At 38.0% G+C, this 16,529-nt stretch overlaps 1 protein-coding gene across 1 annotated transcript; it reads left to right on the forward strand.

Annotated features, from left to right (window-relative positions):
* Nucleotides 1-499: 499 nt before the first annotated feature.
* Nucleotides 500-14,082, forward strand: LOC112556701 (E3 ubiquitin-protein ligase MIB2-like). Its single transcript, XM_025225941.1, has 19 exons — nt 500-665; nt 1,534-1,781; nt 2,965-3,133; nt 3,370-3,476; nt 3,883-4,083; nt 4,344-4,468; nt 4,651-4,758; nt 5,259-5,363; nt 5,689-5,866; nt 7,322-7,455; nt 8,505-8,653; nt 9,352-9,508; nt 9,706-9,860; nt 10,008-10,137; nt 10,723-10,825; nt 11,184-11,260; nt 11,459-11,604; nt 11,923-12,144; nt 12,591-14,082. The coding sequence occupies exons 2-19, from the start codon at nt 1,559-1,561 to the stop codon at nt 13,006-13,008; spliced, it is 2,907 nt and encodes a 968-aa protein (XP_025081726.1). The 5' UTR covers nt 500-665; nt 1,534-1,558; the 3' UTR covers nt 13,009-14,082.
* The last annotated feature ends 2,447 nt before the right edge of the window (nt 14,083-16,529 follow it).

Below are 16,529 nucleotides of genomic sequence, written 5' to 3' on the forward strand. Positions count from 1 at the left end.
GGCTGGAGTATGACGTCATAAAATATGACGTCATATTTTATGACGACAAAAAGGTGACGACAAAAAGGTGACGACAAAAGGTGACGACAAACGGAGGACGTTAGACAAAGACGAGACGAACGAACAACGGCGATGAGTAAGGGAGCATCGGCGGGGGCGCAGCCGTGGCGATTGTTTTAGCGTGCAGTAAAGAGTTGCACCTGAATACAAGACCTGCTTGTATTTTACTGATGGACGGTTGTCGTGGTTAGAAAGATACCTCACCACTTGGCCACATTATATCTGGACTGGGCAAGACTGAAACAGGCAAATCTGGACGCATCGAGAGAAGTAATATGTACCCACCATTTACTTGTGAGTAAAAAAGAAACAAACAAACAAAAAAAAAAACAAACCCACACACACATACAAAACTTTCCGCTATGAATCAGACGAGGTGTGTTGCATCTATTTTTAGGAGGCAGTGTTTCGGGTTTTCCCGATCTACTAAACGTGTAACCTGCTATCGTGATCAACAATGACTAGAACAACTGTTGAAGTTTTCTTCCTGCTGCTGATTTCGAGCAGCTATGTTCATGTTTTAATCCGGAATCAATCTAATTTACGTTAGTTTGAGGAGGGACTACACCTGTCTGACTGCTGACAGTCTGAACACAGCTCGGAAGGTAACCAAACAATCTGGCTTTGAATAGTTTTGAACAAATCGGAGGGTCGGTTTTTAACCCCCTGGATTTCAAACAGATGTCGCTTAAACTTTCTGTTTGTCACAAGATCTCATACAATTTTTCTTGGTCTCATGCAGTTATATGTTGTGTCCCGGGGACAATGAAAAAGTTAGCAATCGAATCTTACGGAAGGCATTGAATATTTGGTCTCATTCAGCTTATAAATGTTACTCTTCTTTCTCTAGTCTTTATTTCGTTTATTATTTTATCATTTATTTTTTTTTATTGAGTATCAGATTATTTAAAGCAGACTTATATACAAACTAAATTGTACTAAGTATTTCTGGAACTCATCGACAACTTTGAAATTATTGCGGTCGAGCTTTGTTTTAAGTATATACTCGAGTACAATTCATGATAAAGTCATAGAAAATATATACAGTACAAGTAAAATAGAATAAGGTCATTGTAATCAACACACAGTTACTGCATGCTATACCAGTTGCTACTAAAATAGTATATAGGCTTCTAACTGATTAAAGAGGTTAAGGAGAATTAATCCTCTGCTTACTTCGGTACTTTGGTACCAAACCTTCTAGAGAGAGACTTTGCCGGATGGATAATTAAACTACTGGCAATTAACGTGTCTCACGAGCTGTAAATGAATCAAAAGGAAGTTATTTAGCTTTCAGTCTTTCCTGGTCAGCCTCAGCGAATTCATTCATTGTAACACGGATTTCATTTCTTACTTCCCCTATCGCTTTTTTAGGTCTCTTTTCGGCGATTTCTCCATGCGTATTTCACCGAATTAAAAAACCACAACAATATTATGCACTCTCTGAAGGTTTTCTGCTTTGTTACTCGTCAGGTTCAGATCACTCAACCTTCCCACGATGATATTAAGACCAGGGATTCGCGTCGTCAGGGGACCGCAGTGGTCAGGGGGAGACAATGACGGTGGCCCCGGACACCTGGGGACAGTGGTTGCCGTCCATGAGCGCGGTCCTGGCCACGGCAAGGTGTCGGTGGTGTGGGATGTGACAGGTGAAGAGAGGATGCACTGTGCTGGCAGAAACAACAAGTATGAGCTCCTCATCTATGACAACGGACCGGCAGGTGCAGTCCACGCTGCTTATTACACTCTTTTATTTAACTCGCTATGTGTATGTGTATACAAGTATCTGTATGTTCACAGGAATTTTTTCTTCGATTTTCATCATTGTTTGACGCCTCAGATGTAGTGTGCATCTTGCATCAGAAAGATTATGAATTTTAAAAAAGTAGTTTGCTTTACTACTATACAGGTAGTCCTCGGGTTACGACGGTCTCGAGTTACGTCGTTTCGTGGTTACGACGCTCATTCCGACTTACGAGGTTTAGCGTCGTAAGTCGAACTGTACGTGCGCCTCATTCCACGTGCGGCGGAAATCATAGAGTTCAGTGTACTGTACACTGTACCCGGTTACACAAAGAAAACTAGTCTCCTGCACGCCATAACACCCTTCATTATGGCTCCCAAACGAAAGGTAGACTCATCTGATAACAGTGCATCAAAGAAAAGGAAGGCCATCACCATGGAGATGAAAGGAGATATCATAAGGCAATCTATTAAACGTACTGTACTGCACAATATTTTACTGTACTTATGTTTATTGATAATTATATAGGGTACTGTGTTAGGATAGCTGTTTGGATAGGCTAAGTGTTTGCAGTACTGTACTGTTATTTTGGTACAATACTGTATGAACGCATGATCGGACTTAGTCGAAATTCGGTTTACGACGCCGCATAAGAACGGATCAACGTCGTAAGTCGAGGACTACCTGTATACTACTTCTTCTTGTTCCTATTCGCCCCCAGTGGAGCATAGGGCCGCAACCACAACCCGCCATCAGACCCAATTCTGGGCCTTCCTTTCCAGTTGGGACACTACTACTGCTTATTATTATTATTTAAGACAGGAACATTCCTTTAACAATGGCTCACGTTTCAAGCCACCTTTTCAGGCCACCCCACCCACCCATCCCCGAAAACCGATTTCTGGGACTGAGAAAAACAGATCAAAGCAAGCGAACTTGCAAACACAATGTACTGTGGACCACATATCATAACTTGCTAGGAAGAACTAGATACTTTTACGGCAGTAACTATAGCAGGAGATTTAGCAAAATTATGATTGCAAATTTGTCTGTATTTACAAGTATGGTTCTATGAAAAATTACATAACCTAATTATTGTAGGGACAGGTCAAATAGGGAGATTATTATTATGTTTCTTTTTGTATGTTGTCGTTGGTTAGGTGTATACCAATCAGCGAGATGTAGAGCTTGCCATTCCTCGTGTATTGGAGGGATGCGCTGGAAGTGTGCAGAGTGCATCAACTATGACCTTTGCACTTCCTGTTACTTTTCTGACTGTCACAGAACATCACATGCCTTCCTGCGATATACCACAGAAGACAGTACAATGTGAGTACAGCAGGAAGTTAAGAGAAAATATTCGTTTTCTATCAACATTGTAACCTTCTTTCACGGACCCCCTCTGGACAGGAAATGTACATAAACAGTTTAAACTTTAAGAAATGGCTGCCTTACCAATTGCCAGAGATACATAAAAGCTTAAACAAAAAGGATTTCAAAATTTCTCTTTTTTTCTGATCCTTATTTACTTTAATACAAATCATTGTATTTCTTTATTCTTGTAGTGTACGTGTGACTCCACGTGCCAGCTCCTTGAAACAAGAGGTGTATGGGCTGGTAAAGGGAACTGAAGTGGTTCGTGGCCCCCACTGGAATTCTGGTGATGAGGACGGTAAAGATGATTGTAGCTCATCTTGAGTTTAGGTTCACAATTACCTCTTAATAAAGAACATATTTAGACATATCAATCTTAGCACCATTATTGCTTATGTGTGAATGTGAAAGAGAAATATTTATCCATGGTTAATAAGTTCGTTTTGTTGAAACATGCTACTAATTATAAATAGTAAACAACTTTAACCAACTACACACCTCATATACCTATTGACTCACTTCACTTTTTCCTCTCTCAAACACAGGAATATATATATATGTTACAGCTATAGTCACAACAATTTTGCTTTCTGAAATACATTTACAGAGGGAACAGTTTCTTTAGACAGAGAGGGAGAAAAGCCCACACTACAGTTGTAGCTTAGGTAATTTGCTTCATATCCATATTGTTTCTGCACATTTAGGAGGACGGGGCAGCAAAGCCAAAATTGAAGAATTGGAGGAACAGGCATCAGGATGCTTTAGGGGACGTGTAAAAGTCAGATGGCAGCACAACCCAGATAAACTGTTTGGGTACAGCATTGGAGCAGAAGGAAAAGTTCAGGTGGTGGCACTGTCACACACCCGCGGAGGCACCTACTATCCAGAACACCTTCCTGAGCTTGGTATGCCTTGATACTGCAAATATGCAAAGAAAGTTGTACAATCTGTGCAAACAGGTGTGGTGACAACAAGAAGCTGGTGAGGTTGGGTTAGTGAAATGTTTTGATATCATAAAGATATCCCTATATCAATCAAATATGAACACAATTTCAATACGTGGGACACTTCTGGCTACTGTACATTATCATTTATGTATAACTGCTAGCTAATTGCTATGGAGCATAACTTCTCGAAATGTATATGGAAATGTTCTGCCATTCAGATGTAATCAGCCCAAGCGAGACTCATCTGCAATATGGTGACAAAGTCATTGTTAATGTCGACTTAGAAACATTCCGAAAGCTTCAGAGTGAGCATTCAACTGGCTGGAACAACAGTATGCAGCAGGTGAATGATCAATCTATTTTATAGAATGTCTGATAGATGGACCAAGGGAAATAGCATGTGCATGAATAAACACGTGTTCTAACCACTTTAATTGCCAAAGACTGCGTGCTGATTTTTTGGTAATATCCAGCTTTATGTTGATCTGTTCTCATTCTCTTTCCGTTTTATTTTTCTTCTGTCAGTGCGTTGAGGAGGTTGGAACCATTGTGAAGATCGTGGATCCAGATCTTGCAAGAGTTCAGTATGAAGATGCTTATAGTTGGACAGTTATTCGTCATCTTCTGACAAGGGTAAAAAAAAATAATGTGAAGGAAATAGAAATACGCTTTCCGGCAAACAGTGGGCGAAATCAGTATGTAATAGTTTCATGAGTTCACGACATAACCACAGGTCTCATGCAAAAACTAAGGGACATTTTTATCACATTTAACTTTTGTTTAAGCAAGTCATTAATTGTTCTCTTACTGTTATATATTTTTTGGTGAAAATATGTGATCAAATCACAGCTGAACTAGAAAATAAAAGGTAATCTAACCAATGCCTAGTTTTATACTGAGACCAGTTTTAAAGATACATTTCTTTTTGCAGCTTTCATGTTTAATGCAATGTATGTTGTCCAAACTTGTTCTATCTTATATATGTCACCTTCAAAGGAATTCAGATTTGGTTCTTGTGTTGCTCTCATAGGATATATTCTTTTGTTATGACATATTGCCCTATATTCTTATATTAGGATTATGAAATCCAAAACAGCGTTTCTTTCTGATTTCCTGATTTTCTCTTTTAACAGTTGAGTTCATTCAACAAAGGAGACCATGTCCAAATCATTGACAATTACAACTGTTTCATGGAACTGCAGGTTGGACATGGGGGATGGAATAAGAAGATGGAAGAAGTAAGCAATGTTATTTCTCAGTTTTAGATAAGACTGCATGAGAAGTAACCTGTAAAAATGTATTGTTGTACATATAAATGTGCATTATCCCTCCTTTTAGACCGATTCCTTGCTACCAGCTATGAAATTCCTCTCAAGGGTCATGTACAGTTGGAGGACTGGGAATTTGCAGATTTAATAATAATTTAAAAGCCTGTTTATGGCAAGGAGACAAGCATAGATACTAATGAAGGACTGTATACTATTGGACTTGATGTGCTCCTCCTGTTTTTGTTGTTAGATATGATGACATCATCTGTACATTATTGTGAACTGCTGGTTACAGATACTGGGGAAGATCGGAACAATTGTAGAGATTGATTCAGATGGAGACCTCAAAGTGAACGTAGAAGGGCGGAGATGGGTGTTGAATCCTGTCGGCTGCACATTGCATTTCCAACCCAGCATTCCAGTTAATAAGCCTTCTATGACAGAAAACACCGAAAGGCCATTACCAACCCCCAGTAAGCGTAATGTCGTATCCGAGCTTATTTCTCGTTGAACTGGTGATGCTATATGTGATAATTTAGAGAACTCAAATAAAGAAAAGAATCAAAATCAGATCACTTCTACTGGTGGGGATTTTTTCAATTTGTTTTTGCCAAGACAACAAGAACGCTCAGTACCTCCATCTTAAAGATTCTTAGGCATGCTTCTTTTGGGCTTCTTCTTCATATAAAGCAATTAATTAATTAACTTGACAAGACACATGGTTGTCTTGTCGCTTCTTTTTCTCTCATTTTTTTTTTGCGTCACTTGGTGTGGAGAGCGGTGGACACAGACCTTCTCTCGCGAGTGTCATTCTATTATCATCCCCCAGATTAACGCACAAGACAACGCACCTTACCGGTAGAGTGGGAATAGCAAAAAATATGCTACTGAAACCAAAGCGGATGATAAATTAAGAGAAAGAATATCCACTGGTGCGTGGAGCTTCAGCACAACAGTGTGGCAAAGTGAAACAACTCACCCACGCGCTAAGACGGTACCAGTGGAACCTTATGGAACTGGTGGAGGTCAGATAGCCAGGATTTGGGGAAACAGGAACAGACGAAGACCACAAACTCATGGGTTTCCTTGTTCATCCACACAAGAAATCAAGGATATCAACTTGGCATTAACCAGATGGAACGATCGAGAATCAGATCAACTTCATCCTGCTGCTTATATAGATACTTCATACTCAACAAAGCATCAACAAAGTCAAGAGGAGGACATATCCAGACACCGACAGAGCAAGTGACCATGACTGAAAACAAGTGGACTAGAACTAGCAATCTAGTACTACGGAAAGAGGTCAAAAGAGCAGTATGCAGTCTGAAGGGAGGAAAGTCTGGCCTTGAACATCCCAACTTAGCAACAAATGCTCTCCCTGCTTAGTGCAAAAGGGTCTGGGAATTCAAAGAATGGACACAATCAATAATCATACTTCCTTCAAAGAAAAGAAATAGCAAGCAGGGCCAGAACTACAACACCATAAGCCTAATCATCCACCCAAACAAAGTCATGATGAAAGTAATACAGAACTGCATCAGCATCACCACTGAGGAACTGCTAGCAGAACAGGCTAGCTTCAGACCAGGCAGGAGAACAGCTGTGTAGATCTTCAACTGCTGCATCCTGACATTGGAGCATCTTCTGCATCAGCAAGACCTCTATCACAAGTTTACTTTTGACTGAGTCTGGCATGTGATGCAACAATTCAACCTCGAAGAAGGCCTTATCCAAGTGATTGAAGCACTGTATATAACAGCTCAATGACCGAAACAATGCTGTATAACCAAATAGCTTTCCTCTGATAGCAGGCTATAAAAAAACAAAACAAAAAACAAACAAAAACTATAAGACCTTACCAGCAGACCGATAGTTCAGAAGTGTATATAGAAAACTAAATCTGATTTTGCTGACTTTGTCAATAGCTATCATGGAGAAGATGGAACTATTCAAACGAGATTCATCAAAGTCTGCTGATGACATTGAAGAGTTAATGCAAGCTGCCAGTAGTGGAGAATTTGAAAAGTTCAAGGCCTTCATTTTGAAAAACCAGTCTAAGGTTTGTACTAAATGGCAAGGCAATCTAAAATGTAAGTTGTGCTTAATGTGATGAATACTGATGATTCAGATCACTTCTAAACATATATATTTGGGATTGTTCTAGAATGCAACCTTTGGTTGTTTATCAATATTCTTCTGACGTGCAGTAAGCATTTATGTAATGGATATTTTGCCATTACAAGATCATCATCTTGTAGAAATCAAACCGTCATTTTTAAAAATAGATTTTTGCCAGGAAAAAGCTTGCTTTTTGCACCCACTGTGGTGTTTCAAAGACAGGACTGTTACAGTAAAGTTTTGTTATTCATAAAGTATGTGATTACATTATTCTATGCCTGATACTTCTCAAATGTTTGTTTGTTCTTTTTGATAGTTATTTGTAGCCTCTCTGAGTGCTTCGCACCATGTCACTTGCTAATCCTCTTTTTAGCTTGTGATGTCACCTACCTGGGGCAGTTCACTTTAATTCTCAAAGAATATGGAAATATGTCATCATTCATCCTCTGGTCCAGAACATCATTTGCATGTCCTTATTAATAAATATTCTTTCATAGCAAGAAATTTTGAATAGAAACAATAGAAAACTCAGTATCTAAAATTTAAGTGCAGCTTGGGTTTTGATTTGCCTGGCAGTCTTAGAAGAGATCACCTAGGTCATCATAAAATGAACAGGATAGTTCATAGAACTATAATGCAAGACATTTTATAAGATGACCTAAAGACTTACACAAAGTGTCAATGCTTCTATCACTATCAGAATAATTAGGAAACTGATTCTAGAAGTGAATCTGAAAATGTTATAAAGATTGAATAACTTTAGTAATTTATGTTGTCTACAATTACTATTATCAGTGAGCCTTATTAATAAAACAAAGCAGAATAAATGCAACACAAAGGTCTAAAGCATACTGCTGTTATGTAGGTCTGAAGGGGCATATCTCTCTCTATATATATAGATATATATAGAATACATATATATGAATCACATTCTTTTCGAAAAAATACTTCACTGGAATTAATATCTTTGTAATAAATATTTCACTTCAGGCTGATAGTAAATTAAAAGGCCGCACAGCCCTTCATGTGGCCTGTAACAAAGGTCGTACAGACATCATAAACTTCCTGCTCAACTGTGGGGCAGATGTGAATGTTGCTGATGATGATGGGAACACACCTTTGCATTATGCTGCTGATGGGTGGGTGAAAATTGCAGCAGGTTTTGATAATATTAATGGCTTTAAATTCTTCAGATGTTGGCTTCTGCTGTATGCAAATGCGTGGGTATGGATAAATGTGCATGAATATGTAACTTGTATAGATGACTTTTTAAAATTCCAGATTCGTGTATTACCTGTATTTTTTTTTCTGCATTATTTGAGGGCAGTCCAGTGACACCACAGTTAGTGCCTGTCACCAATACAGTGAAAGTTGGCTGTTCTGGGTTCAGCTCTTGTCTCAGGCACACTGTTCTTTCTCTGCATGTGGCAACTGTTTACAGTGCTGGCTGCCTTACCGTGATATAGCCTTAGTTGCTGGCTCAGCGTAAAACACCAATTTTCCCCTGCATTAATGAAAAAGGCTTAAATATTTATTTTCCAAACTTTCAGTTTGTCCCCACTTAGCTTAATTGTGAAATGAGGCAAGAAATAAATTTCAAGATATGCAACTCTGCTGAAAATTTATTTATCTTCTGAATGCAACAGCTCCTTCTCTAGTGAAGAAGATAGTTTTGTAAAAAAAATGACTTAAAAGTCCAGCTGCTGTTCGGTAACAAATGCTCATAGCATGTCGGTGCCAATAATGATTGGGTTGATAGTCTGGTAAAGAGGTGAATCACCCAATATTGCACAGCTATGCTTTAGTCGTCTTAATCTGGAGTCTACGTTTTCACCAGAGAGCAAGATTCTGTGGTGGAGGAACTGTGCAAACGTGGTGCAGACAAGAATGTCAGAAACACAAGTGGACAGACGCCCCTACATCTTGCTGTCATTCAGCAAGATCTGCAGTGTGTCCGTACACTTTTGAACAAGGGTGCAGATGTCAACATCCAGGTGAGGTAACTGGCTATTTAACTCCTGCTGGACAGTAGAGATGGAATGATTAAATTATCATGTTCAATTTTTAAAATTCATAGAATTAACTGTCAAATTACTTTAATAGAACAAGTCATTCTGAAGTCAAGTATTATTTATGTAGCTATTATTACTCTTCAGTATTGTAGTAGAATTACAGTAATATCCTATTTCAGAACAAGGATGGAGAAACTCCGATGCACATTGCTATTGATCACAAAGTCACTGCAATAATCAATCATTTGCTGGACTGTGACTATTTGGATGGCAGTAAAGCCAATAATGATGGGTTCAATATCATTCACAAAGCAATTGCTGGTGGATTACAAAGGTAGGTAAACATATATAATATATCGAAAATGCTTGACCCTTTTGACAAAGATTCTGTCATATAATAGCTGTGTGATAGTAGGAAATGGATTATGACCTGATTTATCTGATGTATATTCAGGATGATGCTTTATGGCAACTGTTACAGTGTTGTGGAAGTGCTGATAAAAAGGGATGAGCAGCTGGCCTTGTCTCCTGGAGGACCACATAACTTCACACCTCTGCACCTGGCTGTCATTAATGGATGGACTGCAATTGCTGGATTGCTAGTAAACCAGGTAAATAAAATCATTTTCTTTACTGCTGTGATTGGAAGTCATCTGGCAATAAAATTATTGTGTGTAAGGGCTTCAGCATTATCCTAAATGGGCAGACTTGAAAGCACTGAGAATTATTATTACACATGAACACACATCCACAAACATATCTGGTAAAGGAATGGTGACAGCGCAGTTTTCTAGAAACAGAATGGCTTGGGAACAGAGAGGACTATAATTGTCATTAGAAAAGAATTCTTTGATGGAGTTTTTTGCTGAACAAATAAACTGATACTATATAGTGAGAAGAAGGGACTTATATAGTCTTCTATCTGAAACATTTAAAAGCGGGATATGCTAATCATTAAGGAGGAGATAATAAAGATTCTTGAGGGAGATAGGGAAAACCTGAGCTGTAAGGTGAATACCTGAGCTGTTAATGATGACACTTATATCATTAAGGATGAGTTAAAAAGGCTGCATTCAATATTAATGAAAACATAAAAAGGTTAATGCTTAAAAATGGCTAATCCTTCCCTTTCCTCCCAAGGTGTATGTACACATTCATAATTCAATGTTAGGGTGTGTAATATCTCTTTTTACCAGGTCTTGGTTGACATTAATGCTCAAGACCATGAAGGCCGCACTCCACTTCATCATGCAGTTCATTCCTGCAGCCAGACTGTTATAGACCTTCTGATGAGAAGAGGTAATTATGTTTTGGTGTAGTTCTCTTTTAGTAAACTTTTTCTATTGTCATCAGTATTTAATTCCAGCTAAACATTTCATCTTTTTCGGTTACTGGTAATGTTTTTAAATCATCTTTGGTTCTAATATGGATGTATATTAAAAATAAAAAATTTGTGTTCAAATTTACTTGTACTGAATGCCTTTGCTTATCTCTGAGTGCATGTAAGCATGAGTATATGTGTAAAGGTACATAAAATTCTAAATTAACTTGCCCACGGATTGATAGTTATGATCATCATTCAGAGAACAAACCTAAAGATATTGGAGAAATTTAGATATCTTTGCAGCATGATTATGCTTCATTATTATTATTCTAGGAGCTGATCCTAACATTCAAGATGAAAATGGCAACACACCAGCACACCTTGTTCAAATGCCAAGGCTGACCAGTGCAGTAAGGCCATTCATTTTCTATTTTCTCTTGTTTGCCACATGTCTGTTCAGATAATTTGCATATCTTGACCATGTCTAACAGACACACAATACTAAACATGTGATAGCCATTCTGGCATGCAAAATAACACATCCTGCCTTGCCAACACTGGAATCAAATGCAACAGATTTAATGTTGTCTGCTCATCTTTGGTTTCAGGCTCTGGTGAGCACCGAAGAGACTCTTCAAAATGAAATTTTATGCAAGTTGACAGAGTGTGGTGCAGATCTTGCCTTACAAAACAATGAGGGCAAGACGCCACTTAGTCTCTGCAAGGCGCCTGAACTGAAACAGCAGTTGCTGAGGTAAGCATGCACATTTATGGGCCAGCCAAGATTCAGGTCACAGGTAAAACAAATTGCCTTTTAGCCATATTTGAAGTTGTAAATGTGCTATTAATTTCTATGATTACAAAGAAGGCTGAAAATAAAAGTCATGTCCAAATAAAACCATGATAAATAATGTTAGCAAAAACAAGGCTAAAAAAAATTAACCTGTGAAACAGTTCTTTAGGAAATATTATTGTTAAGATGTGATAAGAGTATATCAAAACCTATCAATATAATTGCATAAGGTTTCATGTTGCATATTTCTTATTAAATACTCAATTTTACTTCTTGCAGAATCCTTGCTGAAGTCAAAGCTGGACATAAAGAGGATGTACCCCCTCACTGGAACCCTATGCCAGGGACAGAACTCTTTGTGGTGCCATTAACTAACAGCAATGCACTGACAGCAGAGGAATACAAAAATGTCAGATACAAGTTCCTGAAAACCATGGCTAATGTGGAGATTATTTCTATTAAGCGCATTCAGAACCGTGCTTTATGGACCGTATACAATGCGTAAGTTTTGCACTGGTTTTGCATGGTTTTGATAGTGTGATAGTGTTACTTGTTTTTTTTGTTTTTTTTTTTATAGTTTTAACAAAAATTCAAAATATTTAATGATCTCCACCAATGCTAGCAATGATACAGATCTCCCATGCTTCCTTGAACATTAGGCATGTAGTTGTCAATGTTAATGGGCACTATATACATCCCATAAACTATGGCCAGCAAAAATAAAAGAGAGAATGAGAGAGACCAGCAAATGATGATAAACCCATAGAATTTTATTTACTGAAATTTCAAAGTCTTAGATATTCGGTAACTGATGGGCAGAAATAAAAAAATCAGTTCACACAGAAGGAAAAATTAATGCTAATCTGATTGGATTTCTAAAATGTGTATTTGGGAACTGCATGTGTTCGGAACTATTTGTGCATCAGATACTTTTGTAAATGTTTCAGTGCAAAGCAGACAATGGAACGAATATACGGAATTGGAGCTGCCAATGAACGTATACTCTTTCATGGAACCTCTGCAAAAGCTGTTGAAGCAATCCAACATCAAAATATTGACCCTCTTCTAGCTGGCAAAAAAAGCGCAGCTGTTTGGGGGAAGGGAGCTTATTTTGCTGTTGAGGCCAAAATCTCTGATAACTATTCCACAGCTGATGACTGGGGTTATCGCTACATGTTCATGGCACGTGTACTTGTTGGGCGTTATGCAAGGGGAGAAAGGGGTCTCAAGAGACCTCCTCCCTTGGACCGCAGACAGCCTAATGCTCTTGCAGATTCGGTTGTTGATGATACAGACTCACCAAATATTTATGTTGTTTTTCGTCATCACCAAATATACCCAGAGTTCTTGATTCAGTACAGGTGATCTTACAGCACTGAGAGTCAGTTGACTGAATATATTTTTATGAACATTGACTGTTTCTAAATTTGATATTGAGCTTTCTCTGAGCCACAATGCCTAATTCTGACATTTCTATAGTGATCACCATGGAAAGTGAGTCCTCAAATCTCATGTAAATATGTAGACTGGAATCATTCAAATGAAACATATGTAGCACTTTAGAAGTGTACTGAGTTATGTAATTGTTAGTAGAGAGTCGGCGTCGAACAGCCCAGGACTGTCCCTTTCCCAACCCGTCTGCACACGTAATAACCGACCTTGAGCTGCCCACCCGCGGCTACTGGGTCATTGTTACATCAGCAGTTATGACGTTGCCGGAGCTGCCACCCGTGGCTACTGGGTCATTGTTACATCCGAACAACATAGCCCAACCCTACACAGCCAATTTGACGTGCTGGTTACACATAAAATTTTCCATATCCTGGGATTAACATTCTGATTGTGTCACTGTTTACCTTATGCTGAATAGATTATTGATTGGACACTTTAAAAACTTAAAATTATTGATGAACATTTGTGAGAGATGTTTGCCAAAACGTATGACAGTCTATGATGTCTTTCAGTTTGTGATATCAAACAAGTATTGAGCTATTTGATATTGATAGGACTCCAGTTTGTTGCACGTTATCTTATTCCTCTTGATTTTTTTTTTCATTCTGTCTTGAGACACCAAATATATTGAGCAAAACCTTTATCCCCACTTCTAACTGATAAACACTTTGAAAAATTTCTGTTTAGAAATTGCTTGCACTCAGAGTCTGAAGTAAAAGTCTGTTATACCTGCCAGCTATATCCTGTAGATACCGCTGTTATTTATTTCATGAAAATTTGTAATTACGAAGTTTTTTAAATTATTTTTTGCTTTCCTACACAAGACTGCTAATTGTTTATGCTATGAACCTACCTGAAATCAAACATATTGGGGGAAGAAGGATATGAACAATGAGATGGCATGCTCTGTATTTTCTATATAAATTTGTCTTTAAGATTTGCATACCTCAGATGGGGTAAAAAAATAAACATGCTTTTTGCTTGAAATGACTGGTCTACTTCTTCCATATACTCATGCAGCCTAGCCCAGACTAATGGGAAGTTTTTGAGTTAAAATTCATGCTTTATGAAATTAAGGCTTTTTCCTTGGTTAAACTGTTGAATATCATCACTTATGAAGCTAACTTTTTAACCAATTCATTATAAAATAATCAAGTAAAATAAAGTGTTCTGCAGCCTGAAAAAGGTTTAACTTTCAGGTTTATGTAACCATGCAGTATGTCTTCATCCTGGCTACTTTGGGGATGGACCACTGGGCCAGTCTCGCAATAACAACACATCAGATTTTGTAAGGAAAGAATCGATCTTTATTATCTATGCAATGTCAATGGAAATGATCCGAAATAAATTCACTTTCTTGTCAAAGCCAAAGCCCTTATTCCTCCTTTCACAATGATATAAACACCTCCACTAATCATGGATGGGATATCAACGTATATTCTGATGGTGTAGCGTCCCTATATGCACATGGAAATATGAACTTATATGGGTCCTATATGGGATACTTATATTGACGATGGAGAGTACTCTGACAGCAACCAAGGGCCATAGCCCCTAACAAGGGAAAGGAAATGACTTTTAGCCAATGGCGTACTATATAGCGACCAGAAGAGCGCGATTGATGTGTGAGCACGCAAGTCCGCCGCCATTTACAAATTTTTGATTGGTTTTGCCCTTTTCTTCTCCAGCATCTGAGTGGAAAGGTTCGACCTCCAGCGATCAATTGCACGTGTTCGACTCTTCGATAACAGTACGTTTATATAAGTTATATACTCTGAAGTAAATATACTGTTTAGTTAGATCTTAATTTTAACAATGTCCAAATTCAATGCAGAATATCATGCTAAGAGAAGATTTATTAGAACACAAGTTAAGAAAAAGTTAAGAGCAATATATATAAATGCAAAAGGTTCCCCCGACAGAAGTAGAAGTCGGGCCCGGCAGTTCTGAACCCTTGCAGTTTGATAATTCTTTAGTCGTTAGTGATGCAGAGAATTCGGAGCTGTCAGAATTTCCTCAAATTGCGATTGCGATTTATCTGGCGATATTTCATCAGATGGTAGCATCCATATACGCCATCGGTTTCAGCTTCGCAAAATCTAGAGAAACAAAACAAATGGAATTATTTTCTTGATTATTAAGATCAGAAAGATCAAAGTGAATCAGACAGCGACACTGAATTATTACAGAATAGCGAATGCATTTCAGAAAACGATTTGTATCAGGATTTAGCGCTCTGTGGAAGGCAAAGTAACATAGCATTTTGTGTTTTGTCTCGTTTACTGTGTATTCTACATAATTACCATCCATCTCTCCCCAAGGATCCCAGAATACTGTTGAAAACTCCCCTAAAGTTAAACATCATATCACTATAAAATAGTTCTGGATATTATTTTCACTTTGGACCCAAAGAATCTGTCTAAATCTAGTCTGGTTGGATTATCATAAAAGTAAGTTATTAAGCAAGACGGTTTCACTTCGACACATTTTGATATGTCATTATCAATTTGAATTGTTCTTCTATCTTGTTTGGTTATTATTTAATAATTTCTTGAAAAGGGGTAAATTAATGCGCACAGGGGGGTTTTACTGCCTTTAGCCTTTAGGAGAGAAAGAAATGTACGTGCTATGTTGTGTTTAACACCTGCATTTGAACTATCAGTGCAGATATGCTGTACACATACATATTTTATTTATGCTTTTCTTTACACATTTATTTAACAGTGATGTTTACAAAGAGATAGGCTTTGCATATTTAGGATCAAATGCCTGTAAACTGTATGTTGTTTCAGCAGATGGCCTTATTCCATGTTGTTGAGTTTTTGGAAGAAGCAGAAGGTTTAAAAGGGCCAGTAGCTGTAATTCCAGACAGCTGGCTGCTAGTATTTAAAGATACCAGTGGTAATAGGTTTTGCAATTGGCCACCAAAATCTGTTAAAGCAGATGCAAACTTCATTATTAAAGCTAAAATGCCAGATTCCTCATGGCCATTGTATCGAATTCGCCTGCACAAATCACTAAGTAAGTGCAATTTTTAAATTCATATTTAATTCTTGTGCAGAAAGCAAATTTATGAAGCGTGTGAGCATTAATTGTCAAAATGACTGCTATGCCATAATGTACTGCAGGAGATAGGAAGGAGATAAAAAAGATGATACCTGGACTGTTGGAACACTATAACATGTCATTACACCACAGATAGTGTAACTTTGGTTATGATGCTGCACTATAAAAATGTATTATTGTCAAAGGGAAATTTATGATGTACTTTTGGTCTGGATTGGTGAAATCTAATTTGGGTACTTTTTATTATTTCCATGAAGGTAACTACCAAGCAGCTAGCCAAATCTGTGAGAGACTAAAAGAAATGTCAGAGGTGGAGAGTGATGACAGAAATACCAGCACAGAGATCCAAAACCTCTTGGAAGGTAATT

The sequence above is a fragment of the Pomacea canaliculata genome, linkage group LG2 (assembly GCF_003073045.1).
Source record: "Pomacea canaliculata isolate SZHN2017 linkage group LG2, ASM307304v1, whole genome shotgun sequence".
In the NCBI taxonomy this organism is placed as follows: domain Eukaryota; kingdom Metazoa; phylum Mollusca; class Gastropoda; order Architaenioglossa; family Ampullariidae; genus Pomacea; species Pomacea canaliculata.

Bases quoted from the DNA above. Each gene is read 5' to 3' on its own strand.
- LOC112556701 (XM_025225941.1), top strand. From the start codon at position 1,559: ATGATATTAAGACCAGGGATTCGCGTCGTCAGGGGACCGCAGTGGTCA. The intron at 3,477-3,882 runs GTAAAGATGATT...CTGCACATTTAG, and splicing joins GAATTCTGGTGATGAGGACG to GAGGACGGGGCAGCAAAGCC. The intron at 10,138-10,722 runs GTAAATAAAATC...TCTTTTTACCAG, and splicing joins CTGGATTGCTAGTAAACCAG to GTCTTGGTTGACATTAATGC.